The 23,167-nt window shown below is 50.8% G+C and overlaps 1 protein-coding gene across 8 annotated transcripts in view; it reads left to right on the top strand.

The window, feature by feature from the left end:
* The first annotated feature begins 69 nt into the window (after positions 1–69).
* EVX1 (even-skipped homeobox 1) overlaps positions 70–23,167 on the top strand; it is a 48,339-nt gene continuing 25,241 nt past the window's right edge. For 2 of the 8 annotated variants that reach the window (XM_081800357.1, XM_081800356.1), the window contains exons 1-3: positions 267–2,501; positions 9,129–9,226; positions 15,567–15,660. In XM_081800357.1, the coding sequence (XP_081656483.1) occupies positions 2,471–2,501; positions 9,129–9,226; positions 15,567–15,660 (223 nt within the window). In that variant the 5' untranslated portion in view covers positions 267–2,470. Of the gene's footprint in view, positions 189–261; positions 2,502–9,128; positions 9,227–15,566; positions 15,661–23,167 lie in introns of those variants that run through there. The other 6 variants (XM_081800359.1, XM_081800358.1, XM_081800352.1 and 3 more) reach the window with 5 other exon arrangements.

The raw sequence follows: 23,167 nt of genomic DNA, 5'->3' as shown, positions 1-23,167 counted from the left end.
GCGCCCCGCGGGGTCGCGCCAGGCGGCCGCCCATTGGCCCGCCCCCCCCCGCTCCGCCCACGGCGTATGCAAAGCGGGCGGCTCCAGCCCAGGCTCTGAGCTGTGCACCCGCGGTCCCCGCCGCCGCCCGCGCGGTCCCCAGCGCCAGCGCCCGCCGCGCGGCCGCGAACCATTCACCCAGGGGAGAGGTGGGGGACGCGGACGAGTTGGGGCGGAGGACTGGGCGGGTAGGGTAGGGAAAGAAGGGCGGCCTCCTCGCAGCTCCCCTTCCCTTCTTCTGTCCCAGTGGGGCCCAGAGCAGAGTTAGGCGGGGAGGGGACGGAGGCGCGCTGTTGCGTTGAGACCTGAAGCAGTGGGAGTGGGTCAGGTAAATCTGCGGGCGGTTGGGGATGGGATAGTACCGAAAACGGGGCGTAGTCCAGGCTGGGTGTTTCTTGGGGCCTTTGAAGCTGTTTTCTTTCCAGGTATCCGCGAGTCTTTCTGCAGTGGGACCCTAGCGCGGACACCAGCGCTTTCGGCTTCAAGAGCGTCAAGATTTGGCTCCTTCCAGGGGAACCGCGACGGGGCATTTACGGATGCGCCTGGCTCAGGGGTCCCAGGACATTCCACTGGGAAACTTGGACTGTGTTTAGGAGCTCTCTCCGCTTTCCTGTCTACAGTGTTGGCGGGCAATTTCATACACTTGCACTTAGGCCCACAGGGTGTCAGAACGACTCCCTCACACCCACACTGACACACGCACACACATTCAAGTGTACTTTGATCACACACTCACCCTTAGGTATACAGACTGTTCCACACTCTGCCCCGATAACAACCCTTCCTCCTCCAGAGACTTTGGAGCAATCTGTGTGCAGTATTCTCTGGTGCTCCTACATCCCCAGCGAGGCTGTCATGTCCTGGAAGTTTAAAAGGAACAGCCCCGGGTGCTGGTTGGGACTTGAGTTCCCTTTCTGGGGCCTAATGAGGTTTCATAGATCTTGGACAGGAGCTCATTCTTCAGGCACCCGGGCACTCCCCATTTCACTCCATTTTGGGACGGGAGAAGGGGGCTCAATGGGACCACTGCATGCCTTCCCCCCAAGCAGGACTGGGGAGAGCACTGTCTCCAGCCTGCTGAGGGTGCCCAATCCTCCTCTGTCCAAGAACCAGCCGGAGAAGCCTTTCCTCTGTATCTGGGAAATACAGACCCTTTCCTGAGAACACGGTGGGATGTTGGTGCTGAAAGAGGCAAGCAGCCACCATGTTTTGGTGAGGGATTCTGGGGGTCCTGTTGCTTTGGGGTTACATATTTCCATTTCGGATTGTGGAGGCTGTGAGCTGGTCAGATACCCAGAAGGGGAACATACGTTCAAAGTGAAAGTGGGTGTATTCTACAGGAACATCAGGTTTGGGGAGAGCGCTGGACTCCCTTTCATCCCAGGTGGATTGATGAGCATCCAAGCGTGGACCTTCCCTCCCGTCCTAGCTTGCAGACTCAGCCAGAAGCTCAGAGCGTTGCAAATACCTCCAGCCCCTATTCCCTGGCCTGATCTGCTCTCTAAGGGTCCTGGTTTTCCTGCAGAGTCCAGACCAATGAGGCTGGGCTCCGGCTTTTATCTGCCTTGATCCCCCGGGTTTGCTGGGACCAATGTAAGTGTTGCCCAATAAAACCTTCTATGACACCCCCCTCCCAATATACATATACACAGTGTGCCCTTTCCCTCCTGCCTTTTTAGTAGCTCCGGGTAAATATTGATCTGCCTCCAGTTTACCTCCTCCTTGAATGGCCATTTGCAGACTAAGGAACTAGCCTTTTGTAGGGACTTGATTTTTGTGTTACTTTCCGGCCCCATTCGCCCCCCTTCCTTCCTCCAAGTGGCATTGTAAAACTCACAGTGACAAAGAGACAGGATAGGGTTCGAGGCCCCAGTTCCTGAGGACTTGAGGGCTGTTTTACATACGGGTCAGACGCGGCTAGAGGCCAAGGTCAAGTTGAAAGTTGCAGTCTAGCCCGTGTGAGAACAGCCTTGCAAGCCTGGAGAGTCAGGCAGCTGCCGCAGGGCCCACTGCTCACCTCCCTTCTCTCACTCTTGACTCCTTTTTCTTTTGGAATCACTCTTTCTTGCTCTGTTTGGTTACCCAGCCTTTTTTTTTTTTTTTTCCCCTGCCTTCCTGGAGATTTTGGGGCGGTGTTTACAGACTCTTCTCCTCTGCCTCCACCCTGCTCTCTTGGCCCGGGCTTCGAGCCTCTTCTGTTTTCCAGCCAGACCCAGAAAAAGGACAACACAGCACAGGGAGCCCCCACCAGCCGGCGCCTCTGCCAGCCCACCTCTGGCCATGGCGCAGCTGCTGGTGCACACAGCGGCCAAGGCCGGCTCCACATTCCTCCCTCCCTCTCCCCACTTCACCGGAGACCGAGCCCTGCACGCAGAGGAAGGGCCCCAGCTCCACGGACTGCCAAAGTCGACTGGGTCCCTCCTCACCAAAAATGGTGAGACAAGATGAGAAGCCACAAGCAGGTTTGTCTGGGAGGGATGGCGCTGGGGGAAGACTTTGGGTGGCATCTCGAATTAGGTTTTGCTCCCGAAACTTGGCGGCTCCTGAATTATTTATTGAGCTTTGTGGTGGATCTTTAGTGATCAAGTACTTTGGATATTTTCTTAGTTCCCCATCTCTTTCTATCAACTTATGAACACTCTCAAGACGTGGTTACTTAGAGAGAGGCAGCCTGCTTGTTCCCTTTTTTTGTCTTGGATCTCGATATATATATGAAAGGATTTTTTTTACCAGGCAAGTCAATGGCGTCCTGGTGTGCCTTCACTGTTTTTAAATCTGCAGGTCCTGTTAGATACTGAGGTGTAGCCACCAACCAGTGGGGATGGTTTCTAGAATTTGAATGAGCTCTGTGAATAATTTTGGATCTGTTTCTAGAATTTCTACTCACTTTGAAGCAAGAAAATCTCTACCCCTTCTTGTCCTTTGCCCAGGGACATAAGAGATTCATTATTGGTTCCTAATACTATTTCTTAGCCTCTTAGCCCTCCAGGCAGCCACCAAACTGGTTTTCTGTGGAAAAAGAAATGTTGGAGGGCAGGGAAGAACTGGAGTGTGCCCTGGGAAGCAAGCACAGACTCTCCCAATGCTTTTCCTCTTTTCCTAAAGGCGGGATCAAGATTCACTTGCCCGCGCAGCTAGTTGGGTCTAACCCTCTGAGCCACTCTCTGCTTTTTTGTCTATCAGGCTCAGGGATTCCTATAGGATTGCAGGGAGGCGCAATCAACCTGAATCCTGGAGACGGCAATTTTATCTTCAGACTTTTTGTGGGCTAGGCTGATGAAGTCGGATACCCACTGGGATCTGCGGGCGGCGGCGGCCTTTGAGCAAGAGGGTGGCAGGGGTAGAGGTGGGCTCTGAGTGGGCAACATGGGCAAGACCAGAGGGCGACAGCTTGGTGGCTTGGCCTTTGTTCCAGGCGCTGCCAGACCCTTTCTCTTGCCAGATCCTTGGCAGGCATGGCTTCTTACCTCCTAGTGCAGGCCAGGGTGCCCTGCGGGGCTTTGGCTGCCCTGGGACCTCCTGCAGAAGAAAGAGACATTGGTTGTGGGGGTTTTTTTTGGAGGGGGGGGCGCTGGTATTTGCTGCCAGCCTGGGTCATGGAGCCCTGGGCTTTCAGGGTTGGAAGAGAAAAGGACAAAAGGAAACCAGGTTTTAATCGAGTTTGATTTACACAAGCAAATGAAATTTACCTGCTCTCACTTTAACTTGGAGGAGGCTGTCAGCACTACTCCCTGGCACTGTTTCTCTGCATCCATCCAGCATTAGGATAAACATTCCTCCCTTGGTTTTAAAGACACTTTGTATTTCAGGATATTCATGTGTTTCTAATGTATCCAAGCAGCTTTACGAGCTGCATTTGCAGAACATCTTAACCCTCTCTCTCCCACCGCAAGTAGGGTGGGGGGCACGGAGATAATGGCACGGAGGAATGGCGACGGCTGAGGACCTGAAGCTGGCTAATTGAGAAAGAGAGAGAAGGAAAAACACCCAAACCAAATTGCATCTCAGAATCTGTGGTTGACTAGACCACTTAGGAAAGAGACAAGTGGGGCTGCTCTGTTCATGGTGGGGTTTGAGGCTTCCCCACCCTCATCTGCACCAGGGCAGAAGCTTAAGGAGGAAGGATAGCTTCTGAAGAAACTTAGCTGGCCAGGAGGCAGAGAAATGGCACATCCTGAGTCACTTGCTTAAGCTTTCACTCTAGATTTTTGTGCATTTGAAGCATTAGTGAGGCAGCAAAAGACCCAAGGATGTAGGGATAGTTTTGGACTGTGGGAAGTCACCTGGCACTGTGATGACCAGATGCTAACACGGTGAAAATTGGAGGACGTGGTAGACTCCCCCTTGCCTTTAAGATCTCCTCACCTCCTGAACTTTGAGGAGGGCAAGTTTTTGGAGGAGCAGCTCTCCTTCCAGGTGGGTTCCTTCCAGCCCCAGGCCTTCAAGGCCACCAGGACGCAGTGCCTGCCTGGCAAAAGCGGAAGCCCAGGGAGGACCCCAGTTCTAGCGCTTCCCCTGCAGTGTTTCCCCCAGAAAGTCCCTGAGCAGGAAAAGCCTCCCTCCCCCTTTAGAACAACCAGTCCCAGGTCCCAGCCTCCCAGGAGGAGCAATTCCCTCTGCACAGTGCCAGTCATCGGAGCCCGGACTCCCCACGGATGGCGCAAACTTGGAGCGAAGGGAGCGTTGCCGCTTCTGAGACCGGCCTCCCTCGGGCTCAGCGAGGCCTGGGTGATGCTGCCAGTGGTGGTGGTGATGGTGAGGGGAACGCCGCCTGCCCCGACGGTGCCAACGCTCTGCTCTTGACTGGACCTGGAAACTCAGCATTCGCTTAAAAGAGGTGGCGTTAGAAGCTGGAAGAACTCAGAGAATCTCTCAGCCGGAAGGAGGAAACGCCTTCTCGCAGTCCCCAGCTGGCGGCGGAGGTACGGGGCCCGCTGGACCTTGGGGCCCATGCCACCCAGGGAGTGAGCTCCCCGTCACTCGGCCAGGGCGCTGGGAGAGCGCGGGAGGGCCCGAAGAATTCCCCGCGGCGCTGACGCGAGAAGGGCGAGAGGTCTCTGGCCCCGCCGCTGTCTGCCCCTGCCACTGCCCGAAAGGAGTCCCACCCGGCGGCCTCCACCCCCATCCTAGCTCGATGCTCACGCCCGCAACAAAACAGGAAACCAGCGCCCGGCTGTGGATTCATTATGTCAACAAATGCACTGAAGACATTCGAGCGTTCGAAGGAAATAGGGGTTTGGGACGTAAGCCTGGCCCCGCGGAGCCCCCGCTTTCTCGCGGAGACACCCGGCGCAGGCAGTCAGGCGGCCACGCGGCCTGGGCCCGCGGGAGTCGGTCGCTGCTCCCAACCCTGAAGACTCCCATGTCCCCGCCCCGGATTGCGAATTCGTAACGCACAGAGCGGCGAGGGAAGGAAACTCACCAGCGCAGCCACGAGCTTGGGGAACGGAGCAGAGAACGCAGAGGTGTGCTCCGACTTTTCCGGCACGTTATATGCTGTAATCATAACGATGTGTGTGCCTTGATATGCGCACAGATCCGCACATCAAATGCGCGCACGCACACAGTGAACGCGGACAGCCAACGTCATGGGGCTGAAATACAGGCATACCGAGTCCCGAGGAAAACTGTTTCCTCCTGCTGCACCAGCTTGGCGACATACTTTGGGGTGACTGGCGTCTCCCTACCCGTTCTGATTTTTCCGACCACTCTCTCCATTCCCTCCCCCGGGGCTTTGTAAATACACCTGTCCCCAGTGGAAGGCGACTGGCATTTACCTGGTTCGGGTGTTCTCCCCAGAAACTCTGGCTGGCTCTGGGGACCCGCGCGGAGCCCATCAGGAGCGCCGACGCTGCTCGTGGCTCAGCCGCCGCTCCTTTGTCCCGCTGCTCCAGCCCCCACCCAGCCCTACGCTCAGGGAAACGAAGCAGCTCAATAAAAACTTTTGATATTAGTTTTTATGGGTATTTACACTCTAGTCAGGGGAGCCGAGTACGGAAGCTCCACTAATCAGCCCCCAACCTCGAGTTTGGATGCTCAGTTTATGGGTTAGGAAAGGGAGCTTGCCGGAAAGAAAGCCTGAGGATGGTCGGCTGATGCCGGAGAAATGAAAGGGGAGTAAGATCGTTTTCCGTTCGTGGAAAAAGAAGATTAAATGGGTAACTCCAGGTGCTACCCAAAGGACTGAGTTTTTATGCGAAACCCCTGCCAGGGATAATTTTTTTCACCTTTGCCTAACACAACATTTTAAGAAGTCTTTTTATTATAGAACTTTCCACACACACACAAGTATAATGAACCCCTATATACTCAATTCCTAGTTTCAACCACAATTGTCATTTTGTCCTTCATGTTTCATCATCTACTTCCACTCCCTTTTTCCTTTCCTTTTTTTTTTTTTCCCTGGAGAATTTTATTTATTTATTTATTTATTTATTTATTTATTTATTTATTTATTTTAAAGATTTTATTTATTTATTTGACAGAGAGAGAGACCGTGAGAGAGGGAATACAAGCAGGGGGAGTGGGAGAGGGAGAAGCAGGCTTCCCGCAGAACAGGGAGCCCGATGTGGGGCTTGATCCCAGGACCCTGGGATCATGACCTGAGCCGAAGGCAGACGCTTAACGACTGAGCCACCCAGGTGCCCCTTCCTGGAGAATTTTAAAGTAAATCATAGACATCGAATCATTTCACTCCCACCTGGATTTTGAGGATAAATTTCAAGGTTGAGCAATATTGCTCAATAAAAAGGAATTCTTCCTATGTCTCAGGGAAAGGGGTCAGTGTGTTTGAGGCATTCTGATTATAATCTAGAAAGAATTTGAGGGTCCACCCAAGAGAAATTTGGACAAAAAAGGGTTTGGAGTGTGAGTGCATTTTGTTTGCCTGAAATTTTATGTCTCTTCTTTATCAAAAATCTATATGCATGAAGGAGACTTATGTTACCGTTTTCCATGACTTTGTTATCCTTTAATGGAAGATTTGTACTGCTGGGTAGGATCTGGTGAGAGTCCATGCCTCAGTCCTTTCTGGGTTCCAAGTTAAGCTATGTCCCTTCTTATTGGAAAAATGACCATTTCCCATTTCAACACACTTCCTTCCCCGGTGGAAATCAGAAATAGCTGATTTCTAATGATTGAGCTAGGAAGGAAATATTTGTACTGGATTGATAGCTCATCTCAGCAAGCACAGTTTTCAGGAAGAAATTCTATGTATTCTAAAATCTCAGCAGTAAAAGATTTTTAAAAATTAGTAAAGACATTGTGGTTTGTTTGGCTTTAATTCAGTGACTTACTTGACAATGAGCATGATCCTCCCCAGCAAATTATGAAGGGTGATCTAACTAGAAGCCTTGTCGACTTTCGAAAGCAAGGATTCAAAACTAAAAAATAGTAATCTGTTGAATTGGACAAGTCCTATACCAGGCAGCTACTTAAGTTCTAACCCCATTCTTCTGAGTGAATATTGATCATCCTTTCTGAGGCAGAGTGTTGGGTTATTTTGCATTTAGATTGTTTATGGTTCCTTAGTTATCTCTCTCTCTCTTTTGAGGAGTTCTTAAATATCTGGGACACTTTGCTTTGGTATGTTTTTGCTCTAACAATATACGCTAAAGTAGCCACTCATTGTATTAGAAAAGAGCTATTTGTCTAAACTTATAAGGGATGTGTAATTTAAACAAGAGGAGAAATTATGTGCACAGACTTTGTATAACTCTCTGATAGCTCCAACTGTACTCAGCAGAAGCCCCTGGAGACGCTAGTCATGAGTCCCATCCCTGCAGACTGTGGGGCATTAGCAAGGTCGAATCCTACTGGTGCTTTGGGCACAGCAGCTCATTTGAGGGTCCCTGGTCTCCTGACTCTAAGATGGAATTCAGCAGCAGTTTAGGGTCTGGGTGGGGGTCAGGGTGGGGACTGCAGAAGTGAAGAGATTCAGAGGAAGAGGGAGAAGGAAGAGAAATGCCCACAGAAAAGCTGGGAGACAAAGAGGAAGGGAGAGATGGTAGGGCAAAAAACAAGAAGCAAGGAAACTATAATTCCCAACAAAAAGTCAAGCTACAGCAGCCCAAAGTAGGCCTGTGTTTTTAAAGCCCTGCAGAAATCCGTTCTCTCAGGAAGCCAATTCTCTTAAACCTGGCTCCCCCCCACCCCCCTTGCCACCGCTGGCGAGGAGGAGGCACTTGGGCTGCAAGCCTCCTCTCCCTGTGATTTGATTTCTTTCACAGCACAAAAATAATCTGGGCTTTAAGAAACTGACTGTGGACCAGAATTAAATGTGGGCGTGAACTTCTCCCCACGGAAGAGCCCAAGCAAGGAATTCTGGCTGGTATCAGCTGACCCAGCATAGGTCGTGGGCCAGACTTGGGACAAGCCCTCAAGCCTGCTAGCAATTACATGCTCTCAACCACTTTTAAAAAGGCCATATTTCTTTACATTTCTAGGACCTAATGTGGGGTTATGTCAGGTCATGGGACCCTTGGCTAGTGCAAAGTAATTTGATGTCACTGAGAGCAAGCACACTCGTTTGTCACCCTGAGGAATAGACGTCCCCGTGGGCCCTGAGCTGGGAGCAGAGCAGAGCGGGGCTGGCTGGACTATAGGATCCAGCCATGGGTCTGGTGCTGACTTAGCCAGGTGGGTAGAAGGGTGTTTTCAGGGTCATGCGTGTGAGTGCAGGGGAGTGAAGGGCCCGCTTTGTTCCGAGCATACACATCAGCCCATTGAACTCATGTGGGATCCCAACTGCTCCAGGCCCTTGGATCCCAGGTTCCTTTGCTACAGGATCAAAGTCTCAGTTTTTCAGTTCCCTGAAAGTAAAGCTGGTTAATCCAGCTGCAGTCCTTCCTCCCACCTTCCACCCACTGGGGCTCCAGTGCTCTGTATCAGATTCAATAAAACCTAAGGGAGCCTCCCCATCTGAAGAACAAGATTCATCCACCTGTGAGGTGATGCCGAGGGGAGGGCAGAAGGGACCATAAGCCTTATAGTCCGTTGGAGATGCACTTCGGTGTATGATGGGGTTGGCTCACATCTTCGTGAAGGACTATGATGCATTTGCCTCGAATAATCTCATTTACTGTTTCCAGTTACTTTCAGGTTTGGGGGAAGAGAACACAAAGCCAAAGAAATGAGGTTCCCTGAGCCTTCTTTTGAGAATCAGGGAGGATCTAAGCTCCAAGTGCGGGTAGGTGTGGGGAAGTCACCTTGATGGGCAAGAGGAAGAGTGGAGAGGCCACTTGGGACAGCTGCGGACTGAGCATAAGGTGGGGTCCTCTGGCAAAGGGTGATTCTTGGCAGTCATCACTGTCCCCTGCAGTCCCCACCTCAGGGTCTGGAAAGCCTCAGTGGAGCCACAGGCCCCCTGCTGCGGGCGCTGAATTGTGGCTCCACAAAGTCCTGGGATTCATACACTGAAATGTGGTGCGTATGTATCCCTTGATGATACAGAAGGCATTCTGGTAATGCTCTTCCTCCCTGACAACTGTAAGATGACATAATGCCACAATAGATGGAACAAGAGGGGAGAATGGTCAGCCAGGAGGCCCCAAGGAGAGAGACCTTGCTTTAAACAGGTGAAGTCGGCCAACAGAGAATTGCAATTGGCCTCTGTGAGGCAGATGGCACAGAGCCCATCTATCTTTCTGCCTGCCTTCAGGTTAAACAGGCATTGGGGGTGGGGTAGGGAGAGCTAAGGTAAGAGGAGACAGCATTCCATATGCGGGGCTCATTCTTGCAGGGCTGTGGGGGAACACCCAGTCCTCCACAGAAACTAGAAAGTCCAGGTGAGAGGAAGCAGACAGGCAAAATCCCACAGCTCCATGAAAGAGACGGGGCAAAAGTATGGCCTGCACACCCAGGGAAGCTGGGCTCTCAGCAGCCTGCAGGTGGTTAGGGGTCAAAGGCAACTCTTGGGTGGGATGGCCTCCAGCCTCACCTGGATTTTGTGGTGGTCTGTTGGTTCCCCAAGTCACTCAGGAGAACCCATATGTGGTCTCTCCAGGACTCCAACCCCTCTGGGTTCAGGAGCTCCAGGAAGATTTAGATGGAAATCCGGGGTTCCTGGGCCCCTGAGGCCTTAATCAGTTGACCAGGACCCCAACCTGGGGAGAGGAAAGCCAATGAGAGCTGGACCTTTCCTAGCGGAGTTGGACATAGCATCTCGGGCGCTGAGTAGGGATCTTCGAGACAGTCGCAAACTTCGAAGTGGCAACGAGGGAGAGAGGGTCTCCTCTTTTCTGTCCACCCACCCCCACCTAATCTGGAGGCAGTCAAGTAGCTGGAGGCCGAGGCGAGGATGCTCTCCAGGCGCGCTGCAGTTGCGACGTCTTCCCACTAGATGTCTTCCCAGTTAATCGGAATTGAAAGGCGCTGTCTGCTCCCGGTGCCTGAGACTCGGTTTCCCCCGCCGCTTTTTGAAGTCGCGTTCCATTGGGAAAGCAAAGCTTTTTCTTTCTTTCTTAAGGCGCCCTCCCCGCCCCGCGCTCCAAATCCTGGCTCTGGAAATCCACCAGAATCAAACGCTGGCTCCCCGCGGGCTCGCGTCGGGACCTGCTCACGCCTTTGGAATCTTTATGACCTTTGATGTGTTTAAATAACATGGCTAGGCTGAGTACACACTTCGGATTAAACTTTAATCGGCTGCAGTCAAGGTCGCCCAGGTGGTAAACGCGTTTCCTCCGACATCTCCTGGCTTCCACTGCGGCGTCCAAGGTCTGGGGCTGAGGGCCCCACTGTGCCCTCCCTCCTCTGCCCAGGCCTGGATGGGAGTCAGGATGAGGGCCATCCCATTGGGCTCCAAAGAAGACTGAGGAAATAGGATCAGAGGCAGACACCCAGGGTGGGCTAATGACCCCAGCACAATTTTTACAGCTACTAGACAGAAGAGTTAAAAATTCCAAGAGGCACTTCCAATTTCCCCTGACTGCAGAGAATTGTAGGTCCAAAGTCATAGCCAGTGCCTTGATTATTTTGCCCAGCATGGTTCTGGTTACCCAAGAAAGGGTGAGGATGGCTGGTAATGATGGTGCAGCTGATTTAGCTAATCATTTTGAAGGCTGACAAGCCAGGGAGACGTAGGTCAGGATCTAGAACCCAGGCTATAGTGGGCCTTCCCCCTGCCAGACCACTCGCCACCAGGTCTGAACATAACTTTCTGAACCAATACAGTCATCATGAAGAATTGTCTTGGGAATTTATTTAGGAAGAAAATTCAAGGCTAGGGCAGCAGGTATAGTGAGAACTACCTATTTTTTAGTAATCTCTCCCCCCAAGGAGGGGCTAGAACTCAGGACCCTGAGATCAAGAGTCTCATGCTCTACCAACTGAGCCAGGCAGGTGCCCCCCTTTTTTTAGTAATACCAGTGTGCTTTAAAAAAAAGAGGGTGCGCATGTAAGGGCTGGCAGGATAGAAAAGTAATCCATCAACAGTGGCTTCCTCTGGGGAGAACCGGGGTCAGAGGGTCTGGTGGAGAATTCACTTCTTGCTGTAAATTCTTTTACATTATTTGTAACGTGTACCAATTTCATGTGTTAGTGATTGGGATAACACTCTTCAGAAAATAGGGTGCCCTGTTTATCTCATGGCCAAACATTCCTCTGGGGGAATTCCCTCCACACATCTAACCAGGCTTGGATTTGGGGAGACATTGAAATAAGTCACCCTAGAGCTTAGACCTTAGCCTCGTAGTCATCCACTCAGATTTCCATCCTCTGGGAGGGGATCTCAGGCCTTTCTCTGCTGGGGTCACCCTACCCTGGAAATGAATATGTCAACCCCAGTAAATAGAGCCCAGCCTTTCATAACAAGAGAACCCCATTGTCTCAAAACGAATTGAAGCCTGATCATAGATTTTTCCTCAAGCCCTGAGCGCCTGAGTACAAGGGCCCTACATGCTCCTTTAGGCTAGAGATTCATTCCAACAGCTCCTGGTAATGGCGTGAATAGTAAATATCTTCTATGTATATATTTGGTTTGTCAATTCCTGTCCCCAAGTATCAGGAAGCTCCACACACTTGACTAGAGGTGTTGACTTCTTGAGTTAGGGACAGTAATATTATCACTAACTAAAGTTAGTTTTTAAAAGTACTTCTTCATGGAGCCTTTTGGGGGCTAGTAATGCTCTATATCTTGATCTGGGTAGTAGTTACACAAGTGTATACACATATAAAAATCCAGCGAGCTGGGTGCTTAAGATTTTTATGCTTTGCTATATGTAAGTTATATGGCAATAAAAAAAATTTTTTTAAAGTGCTTCCTCATAACGACCTGTGAAGTAGGTCCCGAGGTTATTATAATCATATCCATTTTACAGACAACTAAGGCAACTAAGACTCAAGGGAAGTTACAGTGTCCCAGGCCTCCATGGGAGAACATAACCACTCCCAGCTTTCTCCTCCCAGTCTTGCTGCTTCAGTAGGAAGCCTTTTCTTTTCTCAGGTATCAAACTAGAGATGCTCTTCTCAGGGTTGTGAGGAGGGAATTTGACAATCTGCACCTTCTTCAAATTCTTTAAGCCTTTGAGTAGGGAGAAGATGGGGAGGGCACCCTGCGCAGAGGCTGTGAGGCCTAGATGGCCCAGCCCCCGCAGCCTTCTAATGAGGAAGGCGGTCTCCGGGGTTCCGAACATATTTTCTTCTCCTTATTCTAGGCGCACCCCCACACGCAGCAGAGCCCGAGGCCTGGGAGACCTCTCCAGGTGGCCTCATCCTCCTGCCCTTCCCCCCCCCCCAAAAAACCTCAAAAGCACAGGCAGGGGTGGAGCTGGGGTGTTCTGAAATAACGGTGGCTGTAGTTAGATGGCCGAGGACATAGAAAGCGATTATTTATTCCAGGCACGGTCGCAAAAGGCTTCCAAAAATATCGAGTCGAGATATTTTATTGTCCCGCCTGTCTGCAGCCTGTAATTATGCGTTCAAGATGTTTAAAGTGTGCAAATGCATTAGCCGCTTTCGCTGGTGAAAACCGTGGCTGGGAGCGGGGGAGAGGCAAATCTGGAGATAATTATGTCGCACAGTCACAAACATTATTCTGCTCTTACTGTAAACGGCCCCGGCCACCTTTACGGGCCACCTTTACGAGAAGCCAGGAAAACTTTGAGAGTGACTCCTAGAGCTCACGCGGACAAACTGGTTTCTTTCTTTCACTCTCTCTCTTTTTTCCCCTCCCGTATTGTTCGAAGTGTCTATTGGGCGGCTTCTGTGCCAGGTTCAGGGGCGCGCCAGAGAGAAGGCGCCGGCCGAGGAGCGCACGGAGCTGCCCGCATAGGTCTGCAGAGCCCGTGGCCCTCGGAGGCCGGGCCGGGCACTGGGAGGCGGCTGGGGCTGGGGGCCTGGAGCCCTCGCGGCGGCGGGCGGCCCCCACCTTGGGCAGAGTCGAGCACTCCCACTCTCTGCGGCTGCTCAGGTCTGCTCGGCACCGTCCCCACCTCCCCAGCAGGGCGCTGAGCGGCGCACACGCAGGCCCCACTCTGAGTACGCTCCGGGTTGAAATGCGACCGCGAGGCCGAGGCCCTGGGCCCGGGAGCAGTTCTCGAAAGGCGCAGGCCGAGAGTTTACTGGGGTGGGGTGCAGGGTCGGCTCTTACAGGGCTGACCCGGGGTGAACTTGCTATTTTGAGTCCCGTGTGCTGCGGGGGCCAAGGGAACAGCTGGGACGGGGGACCCCCGCCTCCGCCCCCCGGGCCTGCACGTCCGCGCCCAGGGGCAGGTCCAGCGCCCCCCACCCCCACCCGGCTAGGGCCTTGCGACAGGGGCTCTCAGGAAACCTTGTAAGGTCTTGTACTGGCACCTCCCACCCGGCGACACAGACACCTCGGTTCCCGTATTCGGGCGGCGGCTCCGCCCGCCGAGTGAGAGTGACCAGTGCAGGGACAAGCAGTCCGGGACGGTGGCCAGCCCCCCGAGGGACAAAGGCATACGTTTGCTCAACAGCAGCTCTCATCTTCCCAGATTTCCATTTCAGCTCAGGCTTTTAGGACAACAACAACAAGGACGCGGTGCAGCGCAGGGGCAGCGCTCAGCAAGTACCGGGCTGGGTATGCCTGTGGCGGGGCGATTCCCTGACGCGAACCCCCTCTTTGCGAGGCGGGTCAGGGGCTGCTGCGGGCGCCCTCCCGAACCAGGGCTTCTTTACTGGAGGCCAGCAGACTTCCCCCCGGAAATCAACGGGTCTGGGCTCTCGTTAGTGCAATATTCCACGGTGGGCCCGTGTCCTCTCATTTCTCCTTAGGAAACGACCAGATTTTCTAGGCCACTGACAAAACAAAACAAAACAATTTGGCGGTCATTTCGTGTTGAGGCGCACGTTAAGGATATCTGTGTGGGCCCCAGGGTATGGATAATAGGCGGGTGTGGAAGGATCTGGGTAGGAGGATGACATAATCCCAGGGAGCGAAATACTCAGAGAAGAAAAACAAAACCTACCAGACTGATCGTGTTCCTGCTCCAAATGCATCATCCAAGGAGAATCCCTCTGGGCTACAGTTACCTACCAATGGTGGGAGGAGTTCCTTGAAATGTGTGCTCCCAGCCTCCCCCCTTGAGGGTACAGGCTTCTGGCTGCAGAAAGGGAAAGCCTAGTGGGGGTCTTGGGTGGAGGCAGCCCCAAAGTAAACTCTAGGCCTTGGGCGCCTCCAAATTATGAAGTTGCCAAGGCTCTCAGACCTGGAGGAGGGAGTTGGTTAGTTAGGCAGCAGCTAGAAATTTGGGGCAGCAAGACCTGGACCAGAGATGCAGACTAAAGCTTTCAGACTCCCAGGGCGCCTGGTGGCTCAGTCGGTTAAGCTTAAGTGGCTGCCTTAGGCTCAGGTCATGATCCAAGGGTCCTGGGATGGAGCCCCATGTTGGGCTCTCTGCTCAGTGGGGGGTCTACTCCCTCTCCCTCTGCCCCTCTCCCCTGCTTGTGTTCTTCTCTCTCTCAAATAAATAAATAAAATCTTTTTAAAAAATAAAGCTTTCAGACTCCCTCCTCCTGTTCTTCCTCCCTCCCCTGTGTCTTCCTTACCCTCTCTTATCTTTTCCCCACTTGAGGGTGTCAGGTCTCCATATTTATACTGGCTTTGCTCTCAGGCCCTGCTTGCATGGAACAGAGAGACTGGGAAGTTTGAGGAAGGGTCTCCCCAGTGGTTCAGATGTCAGAGATCCTGGAAGTGACCACCACCCAAAGCCCCCAAAAGAAATTTACCCACATTCAGTGTCCCCCATGCTTGTGGCCTGGAGGAGCTGAAAAATGCCATTTTCTAACCCAGAGGTTCCTGGTTGCCTGAGAAGCTTAGCAGAATTTTGCAAGCTGAACAGGATATGGGGGAAAAGGCCACTGTTACTGCAGATATCCTGGCTCTGTTCAAAATCAGTGCTCACAGAAAGAGGGCATGTGTCCTGTTACTGCTCTCTTGAATCTAATTTTTCTGTCTCTCACATAGAGTCGAGGGTTCTAAATGTCCTCGCAGCAATCCCATATTTGATCCTCCCTGTGGGAAGTGAATCTGATCAGGGCCTTCCTAATTCTCCTCCTCTTCTGTTCTCCAGGCCCCTCAAAAGAGCCCACAGAAACACAGAAAGGCCCAAGGGGTGTCTTTTGCCGCTGGAAACAACTCTGCCTGGGACCCAGAATCCAGAAATGGTGAGTGGTTTCTCTTCACCCGCTGCCTGAGTCCTGTGGCTGCGGGAAGCCTGGGCTGAGGTGCCAGGGGGCCCCCTTGCAGCTGCACTGAGCCAGGGAAAGGGGTGGGCTCTCAGGAAAATGGGTGAATAGGGCCACCTGGAAAATTTAGATTTCTCAGCTCTCTAGATTCCCTGGAGGAGAAATTCTCTGGTTGGGAGTGATTGTTGCCAATTCCAGTTTCCAGATTTGGTTTTCCAGCCCGGGAAAATTAGGGCCTGGTTTAATTCTTTTCCTAGAAGTTATATGCTTATTCTTTGACTTTCTGTTTTCTATTAGCCAAACAGAGACTTCACATAAGATAATCTCTGTTTCTCCCTCCGACCTCTGAAACTTGTAATTTGGGGGAGATACTGTATTTAAAATGCCAATCCCAGTAATGAGCTCAGCTTAGCAGTGTGAGCGCCTACCCTCCCCTTAATGAACAGAGCTGTCGAGAAATAATTTCACTTTGATCTAGTTTGTGACCTGATTTTTTGGCTTAAAGAAGACTGGGCAGCTAATTGGATTCTTCAGTTGCCTTTAATCTCCACCTCAACACTTGGAACCTGACCAAGCTGAATTAAAGCAAGTCTGATAAACAAGATGTAGCTGGTTCCCAGGTTAACAGCAACGAGAAAATCCCCCCCACCACTGTGGGGTTTAATGATCACAGTGTGGTTGGCACCTCACAAAAAAACATGAGGCTGTAGGCCCCCAGAACCTTCAGCACGGAAGTCTTGGGATCCTTTACCCTTCCCTCCCAACACCCTGGATGTGGTTTAATTAGAAAGAGAAGGCCGCGTAGAGGGAGGTGGGGAAGAATGACTTACAGTTGGTGAAAGAGGCAGGGTTGGGGGGTTCATCTCAAAGGGAGGCAGGATGTTGAGGAGATTTTTGTCCCTGGGAGAGGAAGCAGGCCGAGTCTTTGAGGGCTGGACAGTAAAGATTGCAGTTTGAATTTCCAACTGTGCTCCAAGAGTGAGGGGGTGCAGGAGGGAAATAGGAGATGAGGGGCAGGGTTATGCAGCCTGAGGGGCTGGGAGTCATGGGTTTTATTTAATCTTTTGAGATGCCAGGGTTTTGTGTTCTGGAGGCAAAGCAGAAGGAGGAAGGAGTCTGCTGGGACCTCCCCATTCTTAGTGTGGGGCCTGAGAAAGGGTTCTCTGGGGCTCTTCTCCTGATACTCTAGTTTGCTCTCTGCTTAAGAAGCTGGAGGGATTCTGAGACATTATTTCCTCTGAGGCAGTGGGAGTTTGGTTTATGTCAGGATCTCTCAACCTAGACACTACTGACATTTTGGGCTGGATAATTCTTTACTGTGGAGGCTGTCCTGTGCATTGTAGGATGTTTATCAGCATCTCTGGCCTCTATCCACTAGATGCCAGTAGCACCTACCCCTGTTGTGACCATCAAAAATGTCTCCAGACATTGACAAATGTCCCCTGGGGGCCACAATTGCCCCCCAGCCCCCGTGGAGAACCACCAGTTAGGTCTCTATGAGGCAGGCATTTTTTAAAAGGATTTTATTTATTTATTTGACAAAGAGAGAGAGCACAAGCAGGGGGAGTGGCAGGCAGAGGGAGAGGGAGAAGCAGGCTCCCCGCTGAGCAGAGAAGCTGATGTGGGACTTGATCCCAGGACCCTGGAATCATGACCTGAGCCGAAGGCAGACCACTGAGCCACCCAGGCGCCCCAAGGCAGGCATTTCTGGGGAAAAAAGTGGAGTGCTTTGCTTGAAATGATCTTGGTGGGGATTCAGAGAGCCAGAGGAGCAGGATGGGGGACTCCTTTTCCTTTGGCTTCTCTGTCCAGTTGGATCATGAACACTTTCTCAAGGGCTGTCTTAAACCTCCATTGCAATACCCGCGGGAAGTGTTTGGACAAGCATGTAGTTTCCAAGGCACATAATCCAAACATTTAGGCTCACTGACTCTAGGCTGCCTCTGTGTGTGTGTGTGTGTGTGTTTAGGATAGATGCTGGGAGAGGGGGATCCAGAACTCACTTTTTCCTGCAGCCTTGACTAAAAGGATGTTCCTTCCTTAGCATACATGGTCTTGAAGTGGGAAATGGCTGAGCTTTTGTACAACCTGTGCTGTTGAGATTTTCAGGGAATAGAAAACCTACTGCAAGTGGTGAGGTGAGAGGTGGCCTCTAGGATATTGTTAGGCAGATTCTGATCTAGTAAGTGGCCCTGTAGCTCTGCAGCCATCTCTTTCCTCCAGCTCTTAAACTCAGCCAATCTGACTCTGAGCAACCTCTTCTCACCTAGATTTTCTGGAAAGTGTAAGGTCCAGGAACGTATAAGTTTGGCATAATTTATTGACCTGATTATTATTATTATAATGCTGATGGAAAATAATAAAACAGAATTTTACCACAATCCACCCATCTCAACCAAATCCTCCTTCCCTCCATTTCTTTCTTTCTTTCTCCCTGTCCTTTCCTTTCTTTCTCTCTCTTCCCTTCCTTCCTATCTCTTTCTTCTGAATTTTCCTTCCAGAATGTGCCCACATACATACAACACAAATGAAAAAAAATAAAGATTGAGAGAAATTGGTTAATTCTAAGGACAATTCTATAAGGCTTGAAAATCAATAATATGCATAGGCTTAAATTGGGGGATCCTTAGTCTCTCCTATAGAACAGGTTATAACCACTTAGGAGCAGCTAGGCATCTTTAGGAGTCAGGATCTTGGATGTATTAAGTTTAGGTATTTGACAAGAATCATTGAGTGCTTACAGAGTGCTAATCACTTTACAAACAATAACTCATTTAATCTGCGTAACAACTCTAGGAACTATTATTACCATCACTTCTATCTCACAAATGGGGAAACAGAGGCACAGTCAGGTTTGGTAACTTGCCCAAGATCACCCAGCTAGTAAGGGGTCAGGTTTGGACTAGGATTGACCCCCCCAGGCATTGGGTCCTGGGGCCATATTTTCAACTACTAATCTTTGCTGCCTCTTGTTTTTGTTTTTTTTTAAAGATTTTATTTATTTATTTGACAGAGAGAGAGACAGCGAGAGCAGGAACACAAGCAGGGGGAGTGGGAGAGGGAGAAGCAGGCCTCCCGCCGAGCAGAGAGCCCGATGCAGGTCTCCATCCCAGGACCCTGGGACCATGACCCAAGACGAAGGCAGACGCTTAACGACTGAGCCACCCAGGCGCCCTTGTTTTTGTTTTTTAAAAGATTTTACTAATTTATTTGACAGAGAAAGACACAGCAAGAGAGGGAACACAAGCAGGGGGAGTGGGAGAGGGAGAAGCAGGCTTCCTGCCGAGCAGGGAGCCCGATACGGGGCTAGATCCTAGGACCCCGGGATCATGACCTGAGCCAAAGGCAGATGCTTAACGTCTGAGCCACCCAGCACCCCCATTTGCTGCCTCTTGTTAATGCATTGGGTAGAGACAGTGGCCCAGAAGACAGAAGTTGGGGAGGTGGGCATCTCTGTGCTCAGCAGGTAGACACTGCTCTATCTAGAAGCCTCACTCTGAGCTTCAGGGCCAGATTTCCTGTCAACAATGGGTCTATTAATGGAAGCTTTTTCTGATCATTGAAAGTAAGTTATGCGGACTGTAATACATATCCCCAGTATTTACTACCTCAGGAACATAGGAGACATAATGAAGGAGGGAAGGTTGTAATTGTAGAAAAACATCAATTCTAGTAACAGAAATCAGTGGCAGCCAGAGAGGTTCTCCCCAGGTTTCCGGCCCTGCTGGTGGCCCCTCCACCAGACTCCATGAAGGCAGGAACCCCCCAGAGGAGGAAAGGGGCCTGTTATAGGAGTCATCAACCTGTCACCACGGCTAGGGTGAATATGGCTTCTGAGTTGGGGGGAGGGGGTGGAGGCTTAGTCTTTAGCACCACCAGCTGCAGGAATGGGGGGAGGGGCCGTAGGGGAGGTTGGGAGGGGGAGGCTAGAGGTGGAGCAGACCTTTTCTACCTACTGTGGGGGAACAGACATTTATTGAGTCAGGAAGCCTCGGTGCTAGGCAGCGCTTGGCATTTAACATGAACAAGGGGGTACTTACCCTCAGCAGCATTAACAGTGTATAAGCGTGTGCATGGGGGTCTGTGCATGAGAGAAAGATGGGGTGACGCAATTACATAGATGAAGGCACTAGGGGCTGAGATGAGAACCCAGGGATGCAGCAGGATGAACGGGGTGCTGGTATGGGGATCTGGTTGGGGCAAACAGCAAGGAGGCTGAGGTACTTGTCCTGGTCCTACAGGATGTCCCTGACCCAGGCAGGCAGAGAGAGGGATTTTCTCCCCGTGGAGATGCAAAAGGAATGTTGGGAACACAGTTTGGCTAAAGGTGAGGGGTAGGGAAGGCAAATAGTGTCCAGCACCCACTATGTTCTGGATGCTGTACTTTGCAGGGATTGTCTCATTTAACCCTCATAACACCCCTATGAGTTGGGCATTGTTGTTATTTCAGTTTTGCAGATGAGGAAACGGAGGCATAGGATCAATGACTTGTGCAAGGTAACACAGGTGGGTGGCAGAGGCTAGGATCTTTGGGACTCTCTCAGCTACCCTGGGCCCCATCTATAGGTGAACTTGTGCAGGTTAAGGGGAGCCCAGGTCGGAGGCTTCCTTCGTGGTTCGCGTAAGAAAAAGCTGTGCTCTTCTTACATTTCCGTACTTCCTCCCCGCCACCATCCCATGCTGAGAAAGATATCCACTAGTGATGATAAGCTGGGTGCTTTTTCCGGGGCGGCTCAGAGGCACCGTCGGTCAGGGTCGGGGACTAGGGTGTGAAGGTCGGTCGAAGACAGTGAAAACACAGGTGGCCAGACGGACGGACGCTGCCCGGAAGCCAGGCGGGGCGGGGCGAGCGACGGTGAGAACCCGAAGCCGCAGAAACCCGGGCTCCGGAGCCGGCGGGGACCCCGCGGGGACCCCCGCGAGCCCGGCCGAGGCGTGGCGAGGCCTCCTCCGGCCCGGGAGCTCGCTCCGGGCTGCAGGCTGGCAGAGTCGCCTCCCGCCCGGCCGGCCTCCTCCGCCCCCTCGCCCAGGGCCGCGGCAGGGCGGGCGGCGTGGCGGCCAGAGCCACACGGGGCCGCGATCCACCCTCTTCCGGCTCGGTTCCGGGAGAGGAACCGGGCTCCCGGCTCCGCGACTTAACCAGCTGCGGGACGGAGCAAAGTGGTGAACTTCTAATCTGTTAAGAAAGGGTCATAGTGACAACAGTAACAATACTATATGCGTTTGTTTACCCCACACGATGGGATCAAATGAGATCATTCATTCAATAAACGCATGTGATAGCCACCTCCTACACAACGGGCACTGCACTAGGCTCTTTTCATTTTCAAATATTTATCTTTATTCGTGTCTTTTTGGGGTAAATTTTACTGAAATATTATGTACAAAAGAAGTGCATAAAATGAACAAAATATCACAAAGTGAACACACTCGTGTTATTAGCAACAGATCAAGAAACAGAATATACCCAGCATCTCACTACCCCTCAAGGGGAGCCACTCTCCTGACATTTAACACCAACAAATAGTGCTTTTCTTTTCTTTTTTTGAAGATTTTATTTATTTGACAGAGAGAGACACAGCGAGAGAGGGAACACAAGCAGGGGGAGTGGGAGAGGGAGAAGCAGGCTTCCCGCGGAGCAGGGAGCCCGACGTGGGGCTTGATCTCAGGACCCTAGGAACATGACCTGAGCCGAAGGCAGATGCTTAACGACTGAGCCACCCAGGCGCCCCTAACAAATAGTTCTTTCCATTCAACAAATAAATGATACTGGAAGGGCATTGTACACCACCAATGAAGTGCTAGTAATAAGAGGCTCCATTATCTAAGTTAGTTGCTGTTGAGCCAGAATGGGATTTGTCTGAGTACTTGCTTTTCCTGGAATTGTTCAAGGGACTGAAGACTTGGGTTCTCAACCCCCACCCTTTCACAGAACACCTAGGCACCTCCTGGGGGCCCTGGGGTTCCTTGGTGGAATGAAGACCTTTCACTTTGAGGATCCTTCCTTCTGTGACTAATGAGGGTGGTTTAATATTATCCAGAAATACTAGGACAGATTGGAAGCATGGTCCGTTGCAGTATTTACTATTACTAAAACCAATATTATTAATATATTTATAATAATAATAACACATGTTTGAAAGTGAATGTCTCCAGTCTGAGGCTCCTCATAAATGTGGGGCCTGAGGCTCATCATAAAACCTCAAAGAGGTTCTATGACTTTAAATAACAACTGGGGTTTTCTTTAGAAATCTTCAGAGAAGAGTGTTTCTGCCTGTGGCAGCAGAATCTTCCTACTGAACAGCCCCTCAAATACCACGGGGTGGGAGATTAGAATGGCCCACCTTCACTGTTACCATGCACTGCCATGAGTTCCAAACTAAAAATTGTTAACAGTGGAAAGCATGGATCCTAAGGAGTTTTCCCCCTGCATGTTCATTTCCTATTAGATGGGGTGATGGGTAAAGGTCCAGCCTATCTTCCTAGGCTGCCTGGCCTGGGGATGGCATCAGGACAGTGCCCAGGAAAATCTCCTCAAACATCAGAAATTTTTATCCAGTAGAACTGAGTCCTTCATGGACACCAGGTCTTTTCCAGAGGAGTTAGAAGTCACCAGAACAGGAACAGCATCAGGTATGGAGAAAATGATGGAATAACAATTCCTTACACACAAGTGGGGATTTACAGTTGACAAAGCACTGACCATTTCTCCATCTGTTTGGTGGACTTACTATGAATACTTTCCTGGGTTTTGTTTTTGTGATGATGAAAAGGTATGGAATACAAAGACCCCTTGTTAATTTTGAAGGGGACTCTGGCTTTAGCTCTAGCATCACACAGACTTAGATTTGAGTCCCCCTCTGCCACTTACTTGCTTTGTGACCTTGGGCAAGTCTGTTCACATTTCTAAATTTAGTGTCTTCAACTAAAAAATGGATATAATAGTATTACCTAGATAGCCCATATATAGGCTGTTGTGAAGTTGAAGTTCTATGATGCAAATAAAGCACTTAGCCAGTGCTTAGGGCATTGTAGGCCAAATAATAGTTAGCTTTCAATATTTTTTTGAAGATTTTATTTATTTGACAGAGAGAGTTCTATATTATCAATATTGTTCTATAATAGAATTCTTATAGACATGGCAGAAATCATTCTGATCTGACAGGTGATAAAACAGAAAGTACTGAACTACTAACATGTGTTGTATCATGGATAAATCTAAAAAATTATGCTAAGTAAAAGAAGTTAGACAGAAGAGACCACCTATTGTATGATTCCATGTATCTAAAATGTCCAGAAAAGCAAATGTATCACAACAGAAAGAGATTAGTGTTTGCTGGAAGCTGGAGGTGGGAAGGGAGATTAACTGTAAAAGGGCATAAGGGATCCTATGGTAGGTAGGGGTGATGAAAAGGATCTAAAACTGATTTATTCTGTGCTCGTTTCAACAGCACATACACTAAAATTGGAATGATACAGAGAAGGT

This window comes from Leptonychotes weddellii, chromosome 12, assembly GCF_054177405.1.
Source record: "Leptonychotes weddellii isolate Sample4059 chromosome 12, ASM5417740v2, whole genome shotgun sequence".
In the NCBI taxonomy this organism is placed as follows: domain Eukaryota; kingdom Metazoa; phylum Chordata; class Mammalia; order Carnivora; family Phocidae; genus Leptonychotes; species Leptonychotes weddellii.
The sequence above is the reverse complement of the archived record's forward strand: the minus strand, read 5'-3'. Positions and strand labels throughout refer to the sequence as shown.